Genomic DNA, 22,223 nt, shown 5'->3' on the forward strand with positions numbered 1-22,223 from the left:
TAAGGTTCTAATTTCAATATCATCTTCTTTCAGAGGTAACTATCTTGATCTATCTCTAATTGTCTTTCGGAATGGACATGCGGGGAAAACTGTAGAAGTTTTCGGTGGGATTTTTGTAGCTATGCCGCAAATAAATAACAAAATAGGGGAACCTAGAAAATTTAACGAGGAGAAAGAGATTGTTTTGGATATGATTAATCCTTGAGATGCAAGTGATATAGGGAACGATTGGGAAATTGATCTAGTAAGCATAAGTTGAGACAAAAAAAGCACTGCAAGGAAAGACAAGAAATGTGGGCAGAACAATGAGTAGCTTTATATGAAAAGGGATATCTCGTCCGAAAATGATGTCCGCGTGTTTTATTGTCCAGTTGCTTCCATGACTGCGTCAATCACTCTTTATTCTTAGCCCCTCTAGACCATTTTGCAGCAGCAAACGATGCTGCCGCTGCCAGTATCAGGGAGCCAGAAAATACAAAACCGCCGGTGAACCTGTTCTCAGGCACGTTGATGATGGTCCCAGCAATCGGATTCCCAATCAGGATGCCAGTAGCTGCAAAGCAGAAGCTCATTCCCATCCATGTTCCCATCAACGCCATATTGGGTGTCAGCGAGGCGACAACGACATTGGGAAGCGATACCAGTGCCCCGGAAACGAAACCGTATAATATAGCAAATATAACCACACCGCTCAAGTTATCGATGATAATGGCGACAAAGGCAAGGATTCCAGCGATGGTACAGGTTACGATCATGAGTTCCATTCCACCAAATCTATCGGCCAAGATACCTGGAATAATTCGGCCAAAAACAGAAGCGCCGTTAAGCGTGGCGAGCATGTAGAAAGACTGGGTAGCTTCAATTTGTGCGTGCTCTTGGGCCCAGCTGACAATGTAGAAAATTGGAACATAAAGCCCAGCGAATGATAAGAAGAGTCCTATGCTAAATAGGGTAAAGGGTGGACTCTTGAATGCCGGAAGATCCAGCAAGGTACGTGCCTTTTTCGGAGGGGGTAGACGTGCTCTTAACGTTGCAATGCTGATGGTGAGAGTTGCCAAGGAGATGAAGCCAATAACTCTCGTCGCCCATGGAAATCCTACTCGAGGTTGTAATCGCTCAAAGACAATTGGATATATCACGCTTCCGATACTACCACCTGAAGCCACCACACCAATGGCGAGAGCACGTTTTTTTGTAAAATATGTGGCGACGATGGCTACGCTCGGGAGGAAAAGAAAGCTCGTGCCCAATCCTGTGCACAATGCTTGTGCTAGGAAAACTTCCCAATATTGTTCCGCGAGACTAAGCATCATCATTCCTAACACGGTCAAGAATGAGCCAAGCACGATCATTTGTCGGAAATAGCCTTGGTCGAAAAGCGGTCCGACAATGAGACAAAGAGAAACCAGAAGAAAGCCTTGCACGGTGCCGATCCATGAGATGGCGGACACGCCTTTGGAAGCTAAAAGTGAACTTTCATAGTATGTCTGAAAGACGCCGAATGAATTTACGAGGCCCCTTGAACATCCATTGTTAGAACATGGTAATTCTGGTGAATGCTGTAGGGTTTTTATTCACCAGGAGTTGAAAAATAGAAAGTGTGCACCTAGCACTTGAATCCACGCCTTTAGACCGCCATCAGGTGGTGGTGCTACTACTGGAACCGCCGCTGCCGATCGTGTCTCAGAGGTTTTCATGCTGCTTGATATACAAGCATCATGGTCACTCGGACGTGCTGATTCTGAATCATCTAGCACCATATTTGTCTCCAAGACTCCACTGCCGTCTGCCATATTGAAATTTGTAGGGCCTTTTTTTTATGGCGTATACATGGACATGGTGTCTATGGGATATAAATAATAGATCTGTTCAGCAACATTGATAGACCTATTTGTCAAAAAAAGAAGTTTGTCATTATGGCTGTACTTTGACTGCGGATAAAATAACTGGGTACTGTTGCCAGAACGGAAACATGATTACTTACCACGCGTATCCTAATATGAACTTTATGTTTCGAATCAAACTACGGTTTTCGGCTAGTCTAACCCTCGATCCGTTATCAGTGCCTTTATCAATGGCACCTCCTAGAAATACTTCGTAATAGAATCCCAAGATGACAAACCATGTCTGAGAATTATAGTTGAATTACAAATATGGAGATTCCTAATCCGACGTATTCCAAGTAAAAAGGCCCACCATAGCATTCAACATGATTTCCATTTCAATGTCCAAAAAAAAAAAAAAAAAAAAAAAACCTTGCTTCTAAACATATGGCATACAGCGATAATTATAAGACTATTTATTATGCATACGCTTGGTTGCTATATCTGAAGAAATTGATTGACTGCCGTTTCCGTAAAAAGATTGAAAAACACAATTCACAATTTTATTATATAAAAACATGATATAACAGCAGCCCAGCATTAAAATAAATTAACCAAGGCCTACTACTGTGAAGTTTAGATAAGGACTTTAAACAAATGATAGCTTTTAGCCTCTTTTATATCTAATGCTAGTATTATTAGTTGTTGAACATTATTATCATCCTCTTCTTGCTTGATTATACGGCGTAGGTAACGACTTCCAAGTAATTAAGTCCGCGGCAAAATACTAGATTCCAAAATAGTAGATATTATCATATATCTATTTAGAAATTATCTCGATGCTTAGCCTAGAGTGGTAAACATATTAGCATTGAGCGCTGACCCCGCTAATACTAACGGGAGTTAAAATCTCGTACGGGTGATTACGCGTTTTATGCCTCTAGATGATGGATTGTTCTTTTGTGGATGCGGAAGACTATCTAGGCCTCCATGCGGGTATGTGGAGAAAAAGGATTTCAGATTAAATCCCTTGAGATGCGGCTACTTCAAGTATTCATAATTCAAGACTAGGCACACTCAACGAGACCCTCGTTCATAAGTGAAATATCTGTGAACGTCTTCTCGCCGCCATTAGTTTCTATTTATTCAGCGTTCCTGTCCTTGAAAAGTAAGCGTGTGGCCTCCAGATCCGTCTTGATATCCAGGTTTTCTAACTTATTAAAAAGGAATGCTTCAGATGGACTGGATCGGAGAGAGCCGTTCGCTGTGGACATGGAGTGCATAATGCCTTAGCCGCGAGTGTTCCCCGAAATGAGTTCTTTGTTCTGCAAGAAACTGGCTGCTTCAGGTGCCAGAAGCAGCTTGATATCCCTGGCTGTGGGATAGGCAATGTATCTCAAAGTAAAGGGTGCCTTTGCCTTTTTCTAAATATCGACCACGAATTTCATCAGAGGAGCATCAGTCATAGCGTGCAAAGGTTGCCAGGCAAGCTCCTTGATGGTATGGTTTTCATACTTCACCAAACTATCAATCAGTCGCTGAGAGTGTTCACAACGTGAGGAACTATTCCCACAGTCTCTGGTCTACCATTCGGCAATATAATCTTTGGTTGGCAGTTTCCAGCACAGATACTTAAGGTTCGAACTTCATCCCAAGCTTGTACCCCGGCTGACATCTATCGAGCAGCCATCAAGTTCTGACTCATGAGTCGATAAATAAGCCCAGATGAGATCGGGCTAAGACGTATCTGAGAACCAACGGTGGGCGAGGTATAGTGCTTCCTTGAATGGCTGGTGGCCTGTAGCGTCAACGAGTAGCACGTATAGCTTCGAGCCTTTTTCAACCAGGCGGGAAGCTAGACAACCCGACGTACCAGCTATGAATCAAACGAGTCACAAGGGTGGCACATACTGCCGATAACAATGTAGTCGAATATTACAATCCCGTTTTTCATATTGTATACAACACATTCAAACCTATCACTGTAAACGGGTCTGGATATGAGTCTGTTATCTCTGTGATAAGTCTGAAGGCCGTGCTTCATACTCCAAAATCGGAGCCTTTTAAGTGTTTACAGTCAACGGCACCGCATGTAATACAACCTCAAATTCCTATTTGCACACTCCGGCGATCCCTATTGCCTCATGAGCGTAATTTGAGGAGCGGGATATAATATTATGCATAATAAAAGATTATTATAATAGACACAGACATTATTATTGGAATTAATTCATTAGATTCAGTATCTTGTACATAGGTACCCGAAACACTACTCAAGCTGGGACAAATCTTGCTTTTGTTGAAAAGGGAAACATATACTGTCATACTATTGCCAAATCTGGTTAGATCAAATCACTTCAAGTGTAGTATCATATGTTGCCCAATAGTTGAACTGAGGAGAGGTCTACTAGAAGAACAAAGAAATACGATGTGAAGGTATATACCGATATAGCGGTAATGGACACTGCTGGGTGTACCAATCGACGCTATATTCAGCTCGAATAATTTCCGGCTGTGTTAGCCTAGTAAATAGTTCTTTAAGGGTTTAAACAGTTATTGTAAACTTTATGAGCAATGAATCTAAAAGGAAGCAATTACAAATCAGCAGCATGCTTTAATTATCATGCACGGGTTTGCTTTCAGTTTGCTCCACTACAAGGTATAAAGGGAGCGAGATGTAGGAACAAATGGTTAAGTCTTCAACGATAGCATTAACAAGATTATTTCCACTTCGAAAAATCCAACCTAGACAAGTTTTATATCAAATTACTACGCTGTCAATATGTCTCAAAAGATTGTAACTGTCGTCGGCTCTACTGGCCAACAGGGCAAGGCCGTCATCGCAGCATTCGCTGGCAACCCCCAGTATCGCATCCGCGGAGTCTCCCGCAATCCTGACAGTGCTGCTGCCAAAGCCCTGATATCCGCGGGGATTGAAGTCGTCCAAGCCGACCTCAACGACCTCAACTCTCTCACTGCGGCCTTTCAGGGCTCCCACATCGTCTTCGGAGTCACTGACTTCTGGAACTTGTTCCGGATCCATGGTCCGATAAAGTCAAAGGAAATTGAACGCGAGCAGGCTAGTAATCTTGTGAGAGCAGCTTCGGCGACGCCAACGCTTGAACATTACATCTGGAGTACCCTGCCCAAGGGTAGCAAGGACTACCCTGTTTACCACTTTGAAGGGAAATCGGAAGCCGACGACCTTATCCGCAGGGATCCATTCCTACTACCCAGAACTACGTTGTTCATGGTATGCTATTACGCCAATAATTTGCAGATTGCCTCGTTCCGTCCTTACTGGATCGAGACCGCGAACAAGTATGTGCAATTCACTACCTACGATTCCGAGACCATTATTCCATTCATCGGTGCTGTAGACAACGTTACACCGTTTATCAAGGCCATTATTGCCAACCCAGAGAAAACGAAGAACGGTACAATGGTCATCGGCAGCATTGGGCAGTGGACGGCCAAGAAGTGGGTTGAGGAATGGGCTGCAGCGAGGGGCGCACAGGCACATTTGGTGCAAATTTCTCGGAAGGACTACCGCGCATTGTGGCCCTGGCCTCGTTGGTCGGAGGAGTTTGCTCTCATGATGGACTATTTCAAGTTCGTCCCTCTCCAGGACTGGACCGAATCTGGACTTAACATTTTGACTGCTGAAAACTTGAATGTCACTCCAGTGGAGACTCTTGAGGAGTGGGCGAAGACTTATGATCTTCCTGATTCTAGCGATGTTAGCTACTAGTTCTTAAACTTGATTGTAATAGCTTGATTCCAAAAGGAATGTTCCTCCATTACTATCGCCACACATTTCTTGATAACATCCTTGCCTTGGAGAATAATCTCTTTGGAGCTATAACAGTGCCAGGATACCAACAGCAGTCATCAGAGAATTCTTCAAAAGTCTCAGCTGTAAAATGCAGTCTAGAAACTAGAAGAGAGAAGTTGTGACCCAGATCGTGACTGGAGAAGTTATCTGAACCTCTGAGGCTTATTGACGCATGACGAAGATCTTCTAATCAAGCAAAGCCACAAGGCATTCCTGGAACAATATTCCATAGATTATTTATTGATCTGAAACTTAAGCATTGGAAATGTAAAAATCGGGCGTTATACTTTCAATTTATACGGTAAAACAGACAAGAATGTGGACTGAAATATCAAACATCAAGAATAGATTGAGCGACCTCCTTGAGCGTTTCAAGACCGGCAAGTTGAAGCATAGGACCAACGCTTATTCGGGAGACTCCGATTGTCGCCAGCTCTTTGGTAGACAAACCATTCTTGGAAGTAATCAACACGTTTAACCGTCCGTCGAAAGCCTTCACTAGTTTAATAACTTCGTCACGAGTTATMCCCCCTCGAATCGATCCTCCCCAAACAAAAACCGTGGTAGCCCCCGCCTGTAGGTATGCCTTACCGCGTTCAATAACCTCATCTAGGTTCCCATTGTTAACGAGTGTGTCACATCTGGCGTTGATAACGAAGTCGGGTACTCCAGCAGCTTTTGCCAATTCGAGAACCGTTTTTATCCGACCCACTGCCTCTGACTCGTTGTACATTTCTTTTGCATCATTGTCAAAATCCTCTAGATTGACACCGACAACTCCAGCTTCGATCAATTCTTTCACCGTGGTTTCAAGCATCCTTCCGTATCCATCTCTGACATCGACAGTCAAAGGCTTGTCAAAGTTTCGGATTGAGGCGGCAATAGCTTTGGCGGACCGCAAAAGTTCTTCTCGAGTCAAGGTTTCGTCTTTCAGGCCGGCGGCCTCCGCGACGGCGTAACTTGCCGTTGCGATGACTTTCGCGGCGGGKAAAGACGCAACTACTCTGGCAGAAGCTCCGTCATAGATATTTGCAAGAACAATGGGATTACCAGGTTGATGGAGACTTTTGAGATGTTTTGCAAGAGTATTTCGTTTGCTAGCCATGGTTATGTTTTGTTTGGAAAGATAATGAAGTGGACGTTTTTTAGGTGACTCCAAATTTATCCGAAGGTCAATCGACGTCTTTATCGGACCCTACAAACCTCGGAGGCCTAGAAATGTGAAGCGTAGCGTGTTGTGTAGTCAATGACATCAGTAGTTTGATTTCTAAGAAGAATTTTTTCAAAGCAAGCTTTTGATTAAAATATAAGATCCGTCGTCAAAGTACATGTTCTAATGCCATATCCACTAGTATAGAAGTGGAAATTTGATACCACATCTAATTGCCACTTCCGCGATAGCGTCCCAGGCCGCAAGGCATTGACCACGACTTGTCGAAATATTATGAGCGTCATTTGAAATTTGTCATCAGCTAGTTTGTTTAGGCCGTTGACTAAGACTAACATGTTGGTGACCATTTACTCTAATAGGCAACCGATTAATGGAAAGGTCGTATGCAAAAAGTTGACAAGGGTTTCACCAAGCACATATTATGCATGTGTATCGCCAAGTCGGATCCTTTGTTCTTGGAACCATGATCTTAACATTATTTGATTTGTTTTAGGTTATTTTTCTTGTCACCTATTTACCAGAATGGGTTCAGCCCGCGATAGGACGTATGCCTACTTGGGAATCAGGATGTGTGAACCACTGTATCCTGGCTTCTCTGTCTTATTAATCCTGCTTAGAAATACTTCCCCTGATGCCAGATTACAGATACTATCTGTAAAGTCCATTCGCTCTTCATGCCGGCGAGATGAGTGGATATTTAAAACTATATATACCAGAATATTTCATTGAGTGTCATCGTTATGTTTCTCTTCAACAATCATCTCCGAATCTATGAAAGGCGTCAGAGTTACTTGAGTCTTCGCAACTAGACACACCACTATATAATATGTCCGATCTACTTAGGGAAACTCCTGCTGGCCAGGCAATTCGTATACTCTCCCGAAACAGACTCCTTCGATATCCAGAAGAGAGACCCGACTTCGAAATACCTCCTCAATATCTCGTTGAACTCAACAGATCAGAAAAGCCAGGCGAGGTGACTGAATCAGATACAGTGAAAGATGGTATATCCAATGCCAATACTCTGTTGTCGTCCTCTTCCCTTCACGAGGTTGACGACGTGGAGAGTTTGAGGCAAGTCCAGATGGCGTCAGATCACAGCCTCGGAGTGAGGCGAACAAAGTCTATTCCTATTGCTCCGCAGAAGACCTCCGATGGAATCATTCTCGTCGACTGGTACACTAATGATGATCCAGCCAATCCAAAGAACTGGTCATCATTGAAAAAGTCATTCGTTATGTTCGTCCTATGTGTGTATACATTCACAGTTTACTGTGCCGGTCCTACGTATTCTATCGCGGCAGAGCAAATCCAAGAATACTTTAGTGTTTCTGCCGTTGCAGCATCCCTCGGCCTAGGATTGTACGTTCTCGCATACGGCATTGGAGATCTGCTCTTTGCACCTCTCAGCGAGATCCCTGCTATTGGACGCAATCCTGTTTATTGGGTTCCCTTCATCGTCTTCTGGGTTCTATCCTTCCCAGAGACCGTTATCGAAGACTTTGGGTCCCTACTTGCCTTACGATTTTGGCTAGGATTCTTCGGTAGCCCCGCTCTCGCAAACGGAGGAGCAACAGCGGGAGATTTGTTTGATATATTCGATATCCCTTTCGGACTCTCTTGGTGGGTGCTTTCTGCATGGGCAGGCCCTGCTTTTGGACCAGTAATTGGAGGCTTTGCGGCACAGGCCAATGGTTGGAGATGGCCAATGTGGGAGATAGTTTGGATGGCTTCCATTAGTCTCATCGCATTATTACTCTTCATGCCAGAGACATCATCCCAGAATATTCTGTTGAGGCGAGCAAGACGCCTGCGCAAGCTTACAGGTGATCAAAGACTGCAATCCCAAAGCGAAATTGACCAGCACAATATGAAGGTCTCTGATATCGTTTCGACCGCTCTCATCCGACCCATGGAAATTATGTTGAAAGATCCGGCAATATTCTTCGTCAATCTTTACACAGGATTTTTCTACGGCGTGTTCTATACTTTCTTCGAGGTCTTCCCGTTGGTCTTCCCAGTTATGTATGGTTTCAGTCTCAGTCAAACCAGTCTCACCTTCTTATCGTGTTTGGTTGGCGTTGCAATTGCACTTCTCCTTTATTTTGCGTACCTCTACTTTTACATGGTTCCGGATAACAAGAAGAATGGCCTCCGCGAGCAAGAACACCGCCTCGTCCCCGCTATAGTCGGAGCGTTCTTTATTACCTCAGGTCTCTTCGTCTTCGCCTGGACCTCCAGACCCGATGTCCACTGGATTGCTCCCCTTACTGGCGCAGCATTATTTTGTATTGGTCATTTTTGGACGATGCAGTCACTGTTCATCTACCTTCCTTTATCATATCCAAAGTATACCGCTTCTCTGTTTGCAGGAAACAGCATCTGGAGATCTGGGATCGCAGTTGGAAGCGTGGCCTTTGCAAGGCCGCTTTTCGTCAAACTCGGCGTCGCTCGTGGTGTGACACTTCTAGGTGGCTTCAGTGTCGCTGGCATTTTCGGAACTACTGCGATTTACGTATTCGGAAAGAAGCTGAGGGCTAGATCCAAGTTTGCTGAAAGCTAATCAGCCGAGTTATATGCCGACACGATTCTAAGCTCAATCATGGTAAAACTTTGTTGAGTAATGTCAGCCTTATAATACTTCAAAGAGTTCGATCGTTTTTACCATCTCACATCTCAAAGAAATCAAAAGGTGCGGAGAAGCTCGATGGAACGATAGATAAATTAGATTGTTTTTATTCCTTCTGATTCTGCGCAAGGCAATGAGTGATAATAATAAATTGGGTTATTCTAAAATAGTTTTATGCTGAGCTAACACTATCCAAATTTAGTCCTTGGCTTTATAATCTATAGTGTTGATGATGCCATTCCCTTTTGAGGTCTAGTTTGATTAAGGTGCAACTTCTGCGCGGGAGTATGATTTTAAGAACGATCAAGATTCAGATCTCGATCGGATATTGAATTCAACGCATAAGGAAATAGCTGCGGATTTGATACACACGAGATGCATCACGATTCACCAAGTTTCTTTGTTCAAATAAGACCCAATTGCTGAAGCGCGGACAGCGCAGATTCCTCTCCGATCTCTTCCACGATTTTGCCGTCTCGAAGCGTGAAGACTGTAGTACCGGAGAATCGCATTTCTTTCCCGGAATTAGGCTGAGGTAAGCTGCCTATTGGGAAATCAAAACAAGCTTTTCCAGTATGTTTCCCCCCTCCAAACCAGCGAGCGACGACATAGTCATTCTCCGCAATCAGTGGGAATGGCGAAAGTAATCTGAATGACACGTCTGGAAATGACTTTGCGAAATTAGTAACATGCTGGGCCATTTGGTACCAACTCACACAAACCTTTTTAAAATCCTCCAGCATTCTTTTCACTGCTGCTTTACCCACAAATTGACCATGGAGCGGGTAAAAGACGGTAACGTCTTCGGCACAAAGTTCGTCAACAACGCTGGTATTGCCATTAGTCCAGAACTCTTGCCAGTAGCGAGCGACAATTTGGCGATTTTCTTCATGCTGGGAAATTGTGTCCATCGCCGTGCTCCTTTTTGCGATTTTCCTTCGCTTACAGGCAGCCGCAAGCCAAGAATGCTTATGTGCTGAGAAGTCTGGAGAGATGACTGACCTTATTGGCTTGGTGGAATGTTTGCTAAGGATTTCCAGATGAAATTAGTGTTTCAGGCTTAATTTAGGTTTACCCCTCACTTAGTAAGAAATCCTAAGCGGATATGTTAACTATGTTCTTATTCTACGTAGAAATAGGTTTCTAAGTGATGAGTAAACTTAAATTAAGCCTGAAGCACTAACTTAGATGTCGAGATACAGTCAACCCTGGATATAAGATCCCCGGATAGTAGCGCAACCCGACTTATAGCGCCAAAAATTTGAAAATTTTTCGTTCCCTATACAAATGCGCTTTATACCTGGGTATAAGGATAAGTATTAATTATTTTGAACCCTCTATACAAAGGTGCTTATATATAAGGTAGATTACTTAGTAATTTTAATGTTAATAGTTATTAGCTAAATTATGTAGTAATGAGACTCTTCAAGATGTTGGAAAGCTATTTCTAATAAGTGGAAAGTAGCGCTATACGCTCAAAAATGAATAAATCTCTATCTTATGCATTATGACTTAAAAAAGTGGTTTGAAGCTATATATAAGTAATTAATCGACTGGCTCTCTGTTTTATAAATCCTATTATTGAAATATGTGTTTATTGATAAATTTAAGGATTATTAGTTAAAAAATAAATGGCGCTGTACTGAATAATAGCCAGAGTTAGAAAAGATTATTATAAATTAGATAAAACTTACTAAAGCTAAAGTTTTTATTTTATAGAAGACTATATGTTATAAAGCGTAGTAATATTAGGGATATCTTTATCTGAATGACCCTATGCTATTATTTAGTAATAGCTAGCTATTTAGATTCTAAATATGGAATAATATAAAGAGTAGGAAATAACATGGAGAAGCTATAAGCTTAGCTATAGATGTAATAGATGAAATAATTAAGATTTATTAATTTCTTGTTTTATATCTTCTATAAGATATTTTTAATTATGATGAATCTAGTCTATATTGGAAGCTATTCTTTAATTAGGGTCTTTAAACGCGTTCTTTGCCTAGTTGGAAGAAAGATAAGATATGAATTAGTATTCTTTTTATATACAATTTAGATAGCTTAGAGTGACTCTCTCTTTAGGTTATTGACAAGTTAAAGAAGTTTTGAGTGTTTACTTAGGCTTATATTAAGTTTTATAATCTTGGTATATAATGGTAGGCTAATTTAAAGATATGGATGACTGGAGATATCTTTAAGTAATGACTTTATGCTTTTAATAAATAAATAAGTGGCTGGAATATGATTCTATTAATGGATAACTTTTCGGTATATGAATCTGCTATTAATAAGATTAAAAAGAACTTGAAGTATATAATTATTATATAGCTTTTGTTTAATTTAATAATAAAATATTAGTCTTTTAATTAAGAGATTATTTAAGCTTAGAAAGCTCTATGAAAGTAATAATAGATTCAGTATATTATTGACGAATTTAATTATAGAGTTGATCTCTTATTGATAATAATATTTTTTTATGGTATATAGTGGGCAGTTAATATATAGGAGGATTAACTTATATTAATAGTAATTACTAATTGCTTTAAAAAAGCTCTTTATATTGAGATTAAGGAGGAGTTTAAGACTATACTTTTAGTATAAGATTTATAGAATAGCTTATAGGATCTTAAGCTTATAAACTGGGTTTAAGATATTATAGATATTAATTAATTTTTAAATCCTGTGGATAAGTAAGTTAATAATTTAATAATAGATATTAATAATATTATTTTAAGCTAATTTAACCTATCTGAGATTAAGGAGCTGGATAAAGATATTATTAATAAGTTTATTTTATTAATAATATCTAAAGAAGTTGTATAAAGTCTTTATATTCTTTATCTTTTTGAGGAGTAATATGACCAAGCTGATAATTTCTTTATCTAGGTTTTTACTTAATATAAAAATTAGCTTACTAAGAAGAAAGTTATTATATAGTGTTAAATTAATATCTATTGTTTTTTTTAATAAATGATTGTATAATTATGATATAATAATGATGATGCTATCTATTATAATTTCCTGATTTGGTTTATGAAGCCATTATGACTGTTGATATAGATCGAGTTCAATTCTTACAATTGCTGTTGTTGAATCTTTTTGGTGTTGAGTTTTATATCTTGTATAGAGACCCTGGGGGGATAATATAAGGCCTAGAATCGATATTTATATATAAAAAAATGGGCCCTATATCTAATTTATACTCTAATATTAGATTTATATAGATTTCTACATGGAAATGCGTTGTTGTGCGCTTTGGATAGGTTTAGACTGTGAATCATCACGTATTGGTGTATAGGGCGCGACGCTGAGCGTATTAAATAGCTGACTGTGTTGTGGGGCCTCGTTAATTCTAGAGAATTTGACGCTGAGATATAAGGCCTACTAGATTAGAGCAAATTGTCGTCGTCAAAATCGTTAAATTGGGGTTGGGGGGTGCAAAATATATGGTTGATATACGTGAACATGGAGATATATATATTCTTTGTATGGCACTCGATATATAGCATCACCTGGGTTATAGCGCATTTTTTGGCGGTCTGAATTAGGTGCTTATATCCAAGGTTGACTGTACTGATTAGACTACAAATCATATATATAGACCGCATTTTCACAGTGAGAAACGGACTACAGCCTAACTAAAACGGCTAACCTTGGTTAGGAAGACATTTATCATCTCAGGGCTAGTGTTGACTCAATAGTCATCAATTCACCTGTTCCAGACTTTCACATTAGCTGATGTGGTTCTCCAGTAGATCTAATTTTGAAATCCCTGTTGCGTATGCGATGGCTGCACTCATGGCTGCAAATGAGAATGTCCTACAGGAAATTGGCGTAAAAGCAGTACCTCGCTTTCGCAGGGTGGGATAAAGTGACAACAATCACCCGTCTCACAACCACGGAAGCGATGCCGGTAAATGCTTGAAACAAGTCGTTTGTGGCACACCGTGGTCGCACAGGCAAGTCAAATGCGACGACGGTGTGCCACATTCAGCTCACACTCGCTACCTCCGTTAATGCCTAATTCAATCGGGTAGGTCTTGGCGATAGATCCCTATATATACGCCTTTCACTGCTTGGCTAGTCTCCTGAGAACTTGAGTGGGAACGCGTATTGTATTGTATTCACGTGTGTCTAAAAGAGTGAATATAACTGGCATACGTGTGCCATAGAGAACACAGCGTAGAACTATGCGCGCCAATTTAATAAGGAGGTTTTCTTGGTGAATCCGTATATTAAGCAAGGACAGCTATCTAATAAGAGCAGCTGAGTGGATTTATGCGCTGCAATCACCATATCCGGGATAGCTGTAACATAAACCTATCATCTGCTCTCTTCAACGGCAGCTTTTTCTCCCTCCTGACCTCAACATATCGAATGGATTACGTGGTTTATTACATCAGTTTGACTAAGTGGATTGACTTGTTGTTCAAGAATTGGACGATATAAGGATTGTGTATAGCCTCGATTCGCGCAATCATATCGTTGACGTTTAGGAGATTCTCCGCAATATCCAACGTTCCACGTCTAGACATTGATAACTATATTCTAAGTAAATAAACCCGAAACCCTCCGGCTCCGATGAGGACTTCTAGCTCAAGGCCAGGGACTTTGCTAAGCAGACGCTTCCTGAGCTTGAAAAGGGAAATTTCAAGATTCATATACACGCGACCTAGCCCCGAATAACGGCCTCGATGCCCACAATCTTTTGGAGAGCAATACCATTATAGTCTAGATCTTATTGATCGTACAATCCACTGTTGCATATGAAACTTGAGACTATCTCTATATTATAGCTTTCGTCGGATAATAGATATGAGATACATGTTTGCCCGACTCCGTTGTGTGGATAATGTACATAAAACTCCTGAAAGACTTTGAATAAATTCTTTGTATCTAGCCTCCCAGCTTCAAATCTAAGTGTTTCACACACATATCCAGCAAAGGCGAGTTCTTTGCAATGAGCGATATCAATCTTAATCGAGTATGTGGTTACCTCAAATTTTCGACCGTCGATCTGGCTTTAGATAGTGTTTCACAACTATGGTGTTGCTACTGATTGTGAGAATGTTGAAAATTACGACCAGGCAACAACGAAGTTGCTCGAGCCAGAGCCTTGTTTACATAGTGAGTGTAAAAAAATGCAAGTTTTGCACAACGGGCACATCGTTACAAAAATAGGTTGAACCAGTAATGTAGCGCCGAGTTGTCGCAGGAAACTCTCGTAATACTAAATCATGGACAAAAAAAAAGTCTTTAAACCTTGTTATTGTACTTCAAGCAAATATCCTCGCTTATAGCCAAAACAGCTCACATTTGAAGAAATTGACTTTCAGAGCCAGGTAAGCTTTGGGATCTTGCGAGGGCTAATTTCTGTGGTATATCAGGGTATCCAGCGCGACATAGCAATTCTGCTAGTCGCAACGTAAAAAATGCGTCCTGATCCGCTCTTGAGCTTCGTGAGACAGCAGTCGCGCATACCCATATTAACTGATTCTCCCCTGGTGCGAACCGGGGAATATTCGTAAGTGTCGATTGAAGGCGTCCTAGTGAAGCCTCAAGATCAGCTGAGGACTCCGAACTCTCAGTAGATGAGCTTTTCGCCGGAAACATATTATGAATATCGCAGGCCTGAGTCACAGCACTTTGTATATCTGAGAATATGGTGCGAAAATTAGGCGCTTTAAGCTGTACCATGTTAGGCTGATCTGACATGTTTTGCATCTTCTGGGCTGAGTTTTGCAATTCATTAAACTCATAAAGTGGATGCACAAGTGTTTTAATCCTGTTAGTTGGGTCAGCCTCGTCAGCATTTTCATGGTCAAACAGGAGGGAGGCGTACATCTGTATTTGATCCAACAGAAATGTAATCAAGTTTTCCTCTTGTTTTTGACTACTGCATCTATACATTCTCATCCAAGAGTCCACCAATTTTATGAGTATTGGATACTCCTTTGAGCTATTGATCATGTCATCGATCAACAGCCCAAGAATCGTGGCTAATGTAAAAACAGCAGTTCCAGTTCCGCAAAGATTTTCTGCAATTTCTGCAGATTTTTTGCGCAGGCCTTTAATGGCAGCTGATCTATAGTTTAGAATATCGGTGGTTCTATATGTGGCCCGCGTAGTCCGTGCGTGGCTCGCAGACGCAGCAAGGAAAGAGTTTTGGACAGCTTCATCACTTAGCGCTAGAGGAATGATGCGATTAGCATAGTCACTACCTGACGCTTCGGTCAGACTCAGACTGGGGGCAATATTATCGCAAACTTTAAAGAGTGAGTTAGTTTTGTCTGTGCAATTGTTAAATGCAAAGACTACCACTCACAGTTCCGGAGCAAGCCACACACTGGCTCGGCACAGATATCAAGGCAAGGCAGTACAGTCGGATTTGATAGAGCCATCAGCTGCTGCATCAACCAAACGTTCAACGGCGTCTGGCCTGATGGATCCATTACACTGTTTGCGGGAGTATCACGAACTACCCACAGGAATACTCCTGGGCCAAACGGGCTTTGGGCATTGAAAGGCTGTGACGACTGCATTAATGTCAAAGAGCACTGCATCCAGTCGTTAACTGCTTGCTGCAAGCGCATTTTGTCGGATCGCAGACGCATCACTTCCCCTTCCAACGCGCTAATATAATCATGAGTGCGTTTCCGGTGGTCCCTAGACGCTTGTTCAGCTGCTCCGCTTGTGAGACTTGGATGCTATTCTTACCGCTGTGCCCGTAGGGTTTGTTCCTGCCTTTTATTTGGTGTTAAGTTTCGCTGGGATTTGCTAGTCGTCTCTTTACTTTGAGGTGTGACAGGTGTCTGAAAATGGAAATTACCAAGCAGTTTACGTTGTCGATTCCTGATTGAAGGGCGATTTTGCGTCTGGTTGATGCACACTTCACGATGCACACTCTCCTGGTCAGTCAGCGAGTGACTGCTTTCAGCGCCCAACTGCGTATTGTTGGTAGCCATTTTATATTATCTTTGTTGCTCCCATATGTTGAAATACAAGGGCTGGTATACCCAGCGGAGCTCGGAAGCTAGATATGGTCAATGCACACTGCCGTCTTTCACCGCCTGATACATGGACTTAACCTATACCAGAATTGAGCTCAACTCGCGAAAAATCATGAAAATTTTACAACGCATCAAATAAATCAATATAGATCAATAGGAGCTCACAGTTGGTATTTTACGCTCCTTGAAGCTGAAAAAAGTGGCAGGKTTGCTTTACAGCTATCCTGACTATGGCGAGCGCAGCGCATGTATCCACTCTCCTGCTCTTATTAGATGGCAGACTTTCTTAATATAAGGATTTGCCAAGAAAACACCTTACGATATTCGTTTATTTAGCTATCACTATATAAACTAAAAATTTACTTCACTAGAGTTATGCCAAATTGATTTCTATATCTGAAGAATATAAAATTATAATCTAAACCTTAATATTAAGCGTACTAGGGCTAGAATAAACTACACTCTATATTTTATTTGTACGGAGAATATTGTTTTTTAATTGGCTAGTGATTATATGAATAGACTACGAATATTCTTTTTATTTATCTTGCTTACAAATGCTCTTCGCTACGCTCGAGCAAATCCGGAACTACGGAACGGGTAACTTGGGAAATCGAGCTTACATAATATGCGAAAAGCGGCTGAGCTTGCTGAGATAACTGTGAACGCTATATACACCTAAGTTTCTTACCCTATCTAGGACCCGTACTACTACGCCCTTGTAAACCCCTCTTACACAATTACATATATAGCATAGACTTTTCAGACCTTAAGATTATAATAAAAAGTCTTTTTAATAATGAAAAATATGTAGATATGATAATAATTTGTTAGGGACAACATTCAATGTGTACTGAGCTATTATATATACTCTTAGTCACACTTCTTTGATATCATTTCGTGTGTTTTGTCATTCTGCTACTTTCACTACCCTGCGCGAGCTGCCCGCAGTCTTTATGCCGTGTTTGCCCTGCTTATCGTAACCGTTGCTTTGCCACCGCTAGTTACTAGCCAACAGATATGGTCTCTATTTAGTACATATCCTTGCTCTACAACTTCCTTTGCTAATTTATCCACTGCCTCATTACTCTCAACAGCTTCATGGCCTGGGATCCAGTGGAAATTGATCGTGATATCGTTGGTTGAGAACTTACAATGCTGTCTGAAGATGGGATTGTCTTGACACTATTCTTAGTCAGATGCGTGCCCGGAGTGCCGCTTGATTGTCAGTGTAGATCTTGGATTTTAAATTTAAGAACCAAAAACTGCACGGTTCGTCAAATAAAGGTCTATATGACCGCACCAAACTGCACCTTATACATGTCTATATGTTGTTCTGTCCTCAAAATGGTTGTGTTTGTATGACCGCCCCCGGCTCAAATATAGAGAAAAGGATATTTAAGAAAATGATGTTCTCAGTTGATAGTATGTAATCTTGTCTAGAAAAATTTATTCGTTGACTTGTTATAAGGATTTTGTTCTCCCAACCCATCGGCGTAAGATTAGGGTGCGCTCCCCAGAACTGATAGGACAGGACTTACACCTTGTGGGGTTCCTAAGGTGGTCTCAAATTGGAATCGCCAACGTTCCAATGTGGTTCTATCGTCCATGAAAACAGCGAATTGAGATACGCCGGTATATGGATCATTCCAAACGGGCCCAGCAGTTGAGTTGAGACTGAGGCTCTTAAGGGGCACATACGATCCCTGAGATACGCGAGTCTGCTGACGCTCCTCACTCACTAGCCAGCTCAGAAACAGCTTGGCACTCTCTGGCTTTGTTGTGCTAGCAAAAATTGCTGCACTCTGTGGCCAAAGCAAACGTGGCTCATTTAATACTTTGGTGGCGAGATTTTGAGCGCCGGTCGGATTGGAAGTGAATGTTAGGACATGACTGCTATTAGCTTCAGATGCAACATCCGAAGGTTGACCCGTGCCGCGAATCCACTGGACATCTTGCTGTGCAAGTGCTTCAAACCATTCCCACCCGTACTTGTCGATAATTGTTGAGAAGAGATATGCAACCGCGTCATCGTCATTTGGATAAGTTAGAACCAGTTGCCCTTTCTAGGCTGGATTAAGAAATGTAGCGTACGAGTTTGGAATGTCGGACGCATTCAGTAGTTGACTGTTATAAACTATGGCGCCAAATTGATCTGTACGGGTGAGAATACCTGTATAAGTCATTCTAACCCTGCTTCCTAGAAAGGTAAAACTTACTAATAGATATTGCGGTAAACGCACCACCAGGATCCTTCAGGGATGAATATATATCCTCCCAATTGGCAGGTTTATACGGCAACAATCTGCCCGCCGCCTTCCAACGCTTGAAGTCATGCAAGGTTTGCAGGATAGCGACATCGGCGCCATCACTACCAGTCTTCTCAAATTGACGGTCGATACGACTGTCATGATACTTGGAAACATCAACAGTCAAGTTCAGCTTGATGCCTGGGAATCTAGCTTCCCACGCAGTGATGGTTGAATTCCCTTGCTTGATCTCTGTCGTAAATCAGATCAACGGAACTGCACAAGGAGAGTAGCCTAAGCTAATACGTACCATCCCCCCCCGACAGGACATTCAGCACTCCACCTTCCTTCTGTGCCGATGCATATATCTCGTCCAACGTACGGTTGTCTATTGCTGGCCCATGACCAGGAAACGAATTCCAAGAAGGCAACACTGCTGCAAGACCTGGGGAAATCAGGGCAAGAGAAAACAAAGAGTATTCTATAAACCGCATGGTTTTGAGCGCCAAAAATAAACGGCTGGTTGCTTGTTGAAAAGATTTTTAACAGCTGTCGACTCCCGTTCTTAGAGCTCCAGGTATAATTTGAATCAGCTGTATGACTTGTTGGAAATCGTAAAACTAGATCACGTGGCGAAGATTCTGGCTTTATCTATAGGGAATCTTGTGCACGCAAAGACTGCTGCCCCTTACTAACTGGCCGGATTGCTTCCGCTCTTGCTTAGAAATGTAGGAATATCTTTTCTTTCTTAAGGGAAAGTCTATTAATTGAATCTTGTGCAAGAAAAGACGGCTGCCCCTTACTGTACGGAGTAAATTGAAGTGAGAACTGCAAATAAACAAAGCCGGATTGCTTCCGCTCTTGCTTGGAAATGTTAGAAAATCTTTTCTTTCTTAGGGAAAGTCTATTAATTGTTAGATTAATATAGCGGTATATGGGACCACATATGTCTTGGTATTGTATCTCCCGCCACGGAAGTAGTCATCCACTGTCCCGCCCTAAAAATCCTTTCACTAGCTGCTGTTACGAAACCAACTTGCATGATAATAGGCAGAATCTAGTACTGTTGATGAAAGGCATTTGATTATAGCAGCTAACACCATAGCTAATTATTTCTACAACTTGGTACATAGGCAGTCAGCGAAAGATATAGGTTTAAGAATAACTAATAGGAAAGCATATAATATAAGGTCTATATTAAAAAAGATCTACATAAATGTATTTAGTTATTCTTTATAACTCCTTAATAGAAGTTATTTGAATATAATAATAAGAGTTAGTAAGGTATTTATACTTATATAGATACTAAACTATACAAAAGATCTTTTCTATTTTAGCTATATTAAGACTTCTCTATACTAGATTCATTATTATTATTCTATTTACTTAGCTTACTCTATTGATAATATCCTCGAAATCTTCGTATGGTTTAACCAAGTCTAGTATACCTTAACACAACGCTGTTTTAATTAAGGTGGATCTAGGTCCGTAATAATGGGCGGGTGGTTTGCAAATTACGAGTCAATTTACATGTAGCTTACTCATCACTCTGGGAGCATACATTGGCTGATTAAGGTCAGATGTCATCCTGCAAGTAGAAGACACTGAGAGAAAGCATAGAGTGAGTATCTTCGTGGTTGTTTGACTTCACTGCCAAACAACATCCTCCTTGAAAATCTCCGACGCAATCTGATTGAAGCGGTACCATTTCTGCCGTCCAACCGGGTTTCTCTTGCCATTGATGTGGAGGGGTCCGTTGAAACACAAGGCTCGAATCCGGCAAGAAAAACGCGAACAGCGCGAGCAAGAGGCTGCGGCAAAGCAACGCCTCAAGGACGAGCAAGAACTAGCTAAGGTAGCTGATCTACAGCTTCAGAAAAGACTTTATATCAACTCTCAAGGCCTCAAAAGGGCTGAAAAAGCAAGTCTGCAGGCAAGCGCATCCTTAGGCTCATTCAGAGGATAATGGGGTGGTTATTAATACGAATCGTAGAGGCCGCACGGTACGGGCCCCCCTGCGCGTTTTCGCGATTGGTTTTTTGGCTCATTCAATTGCTTGTATCTCATTTAGTGCTGTACCTTAAATTTATTGCATTCCATTATTGTGCGGTGTTTATTATGTGGTGTTGTAAAGCTTCCAAATATTTTGTATAGTAGGTCGTTGAAATCAGGCATCAGATAGGGTTACCTAGGTATCAGGCGGTGAGGGACGGTAGTGTTTGAATAGCACCTTTAGATAAATAAAATTAATCTAATTCGACCATAAAGAGTAACAGATATGAGGCTTAGACAGTATTCATATAAACTTGGACTGAAGGACCGTATGCGCACTCGCTAGGATTAGGACGCTGTATAACACAATCTCGCCCCATAATGCTCTCGGCCACAGTGCCTTTTCTACGGGTTTTCTAATTTCTATAATCGCATATAGAAACCAATAAACCAGCAGGGCACCAAGAATGGCGACATTGGAACGATCCAAAAATGGGCCTTGTTTCAGAAACCTTTCTGGAGGTTAGCGAACCAATCTTTTTCGATGAGGATGTCCTTTCACGAACCGAGGAGGTAAAGAGAGAAGTATTAGACCGACTGCCCCAGCAACTATCCCAAAGTAGTCCGTGTTTTTGGGGTTTGAAATACCTTTGTGGTCATCCGGGACATATTGTTTGACGATATACAGAGCAGCAATACTCATCATCAGGCTACGCATAAGTTTTGTTAGAAGTCTACTTCCTTTTTCTCACTCGATAACTGAATGTACCTCCAAAATAATACCCCTGTGTCAAATTGCGATATTTGAAATGCAAATATCCCTCCACTACGGGCGCCCACCATACTGGTGCCACCGGCCAAGAGAGCGCTGGCTGCCGAAGGAAGATAAACATTCAACAGACTTAAGCCATTAGATATCGCAATACTGCCTCCAATGGACGCAAGACTGAGGTAGACATGAGCCGGAGCGACTTCCTTGAGACTCCCACTTTCAAAGAAGAGGATGCAAGATATCGACCACCATAAACCTATCTGGTATGTCTTTTTGACTCCGTACAGATCACCTAGTCGATCGCCCGCGAGGAATGACAGCATGGTTGTCAACATATATACACGAAGCACATATTAGCTAGGGTTATCGCAGTATATCCGACTTCCATCGCCTTTAGAAGCAGTGACGGGTAGGTGGACAGATTTTGCCATTGTATCAAAAAAATAAGGTACTAACGAGTAAAGTAGAGTCGATGCATAGGAGACAGGACAAAGCCCTGTGTCACAATCCTTATCCACGTAGAAGCTGGAGATAAATGCAGAACCAAGATAGAAGCCCTGCTTCGGCGTATTAGTTACGTCAGTGCAATGCAATGAGTGATAGATGATTTTAGAGTGAAAATTGTAAACAAAGACTAGTCCATTTTTTACTCACCTCCAAATAGGCCTGGAATAGCAACGCCACGACGGCAACCGCATCTAAATGATTGACTTTAGCCATGAAGCACCTTGTGAAGCCA

At 41.5% G+C, this 22,223-nt stretch overlaps 5 protein-coding genes across 5 annotated transcripts; 2 read left to right on the plus strand and 3 right to left on the minus strand.

The window, feature by feature from the left end:
* Positions 1–392: 392 nt before the first annotated feature.
* On the minus strand, positions 393–1,793 carry BHQ10_004088 (uncharacterized protein; the record flags this gene model as incomplete). The annotated part of the gene is made up of 2 exons (XM_040876416.1): positions 393–1,462; positions 1,607–1,793. 2 exons carry the CDS (start codon positions 1,791–1,793, stop codon positions 393–395), a joined length of 1,257 nt encoding a protein of 418 aa, XP_040732592.1.
* Positions 1,794–4,605: 2,812 nt separating this feature from the next.
* On the plus strand, positions 4,606–5,574 carry BHQ10_004089 (uncharacterized protein; the record flags this gene model as incomplete). Its single annotated transcript, XM_040876417.1, has 1 exon — positions 4,606–5,574. One exon carries the CDS (start codon positions 4,606–4,608, stop codon positions 5,572–5,574), a length of 969 nt encoding a protein of 322 aa, XP_040732593.1.
* A 415-nt stretch (positions 5,575–5,989) lies between these two features.
* On the minus strand, positions 5,990–6,763 carry BHQ10_004090 (uncharacterized protein; the record flags this gene model as incomplete). Its single annotated transcript, XM_040876419.1, has 1 exon — positions 5,990–6,763. One exon carries the CDS (start codon positions 6,761–6,763, stop codon positions 5,990–5,992), a length of 774 nt encoding a protein of 257 aa, XP_040732594.1.
* Positions 6,764–7,655: 892 nt separating this feature from the next.
* Positions 7,656–9,392, plus strand: BHQ10_004091 (uncharacterized protein; the record flags this gene model as incomplete). The annotated part of the gene is made up of 1 exon (XM_040876420.1): positions 7,656–9,392. The coding sequence occupies one exon, from the start codon at positions 7,656–7,658 to the stop codon at positions 9,390–9,392; it is 1,737 nt and encodes a 578-aa protein (XP_040732595.1).
* Positions 9,393–17,973: 8,581 nt separating this feature from the next.
* BHQ10_004092 (uncharacterized protein) lies at positions 17,974–19,214 on the minus strand (the record flags this gene model as incomplete). Its single annotated transcript, XM_040876421.1, has 4 exons — positions 17,974–18,537; positions 18,610–18,644; positions 18,691–18,972; positions 19,031–19,214. 4 exons carry the CDS (start codon positions 19,212–19,214, stop codon positions 17,974–17,976), a joined length of 1,065 nt encoding a protein of 354 aa, XP_040732596.1.
* Positions 19,215–22,223: the final 3,009 nt, after the last annotated feature.

This window comes from Talaromyces amestolkiae (genome assembly GCF_001896365.1).
Source record: "Talaromyces amestolkiae strain CIB chromosome Unknown scaffold7.1, whole genome shotgun sequence".
Taxonomy (NCBI): domain Eukaryota; kingdom Fungi; phylum Ascomycota; class Eurotiomycetes; order Eurotiales; family Trichocomaceae; genus Talaromyces; species Talaromyces amestolkiae.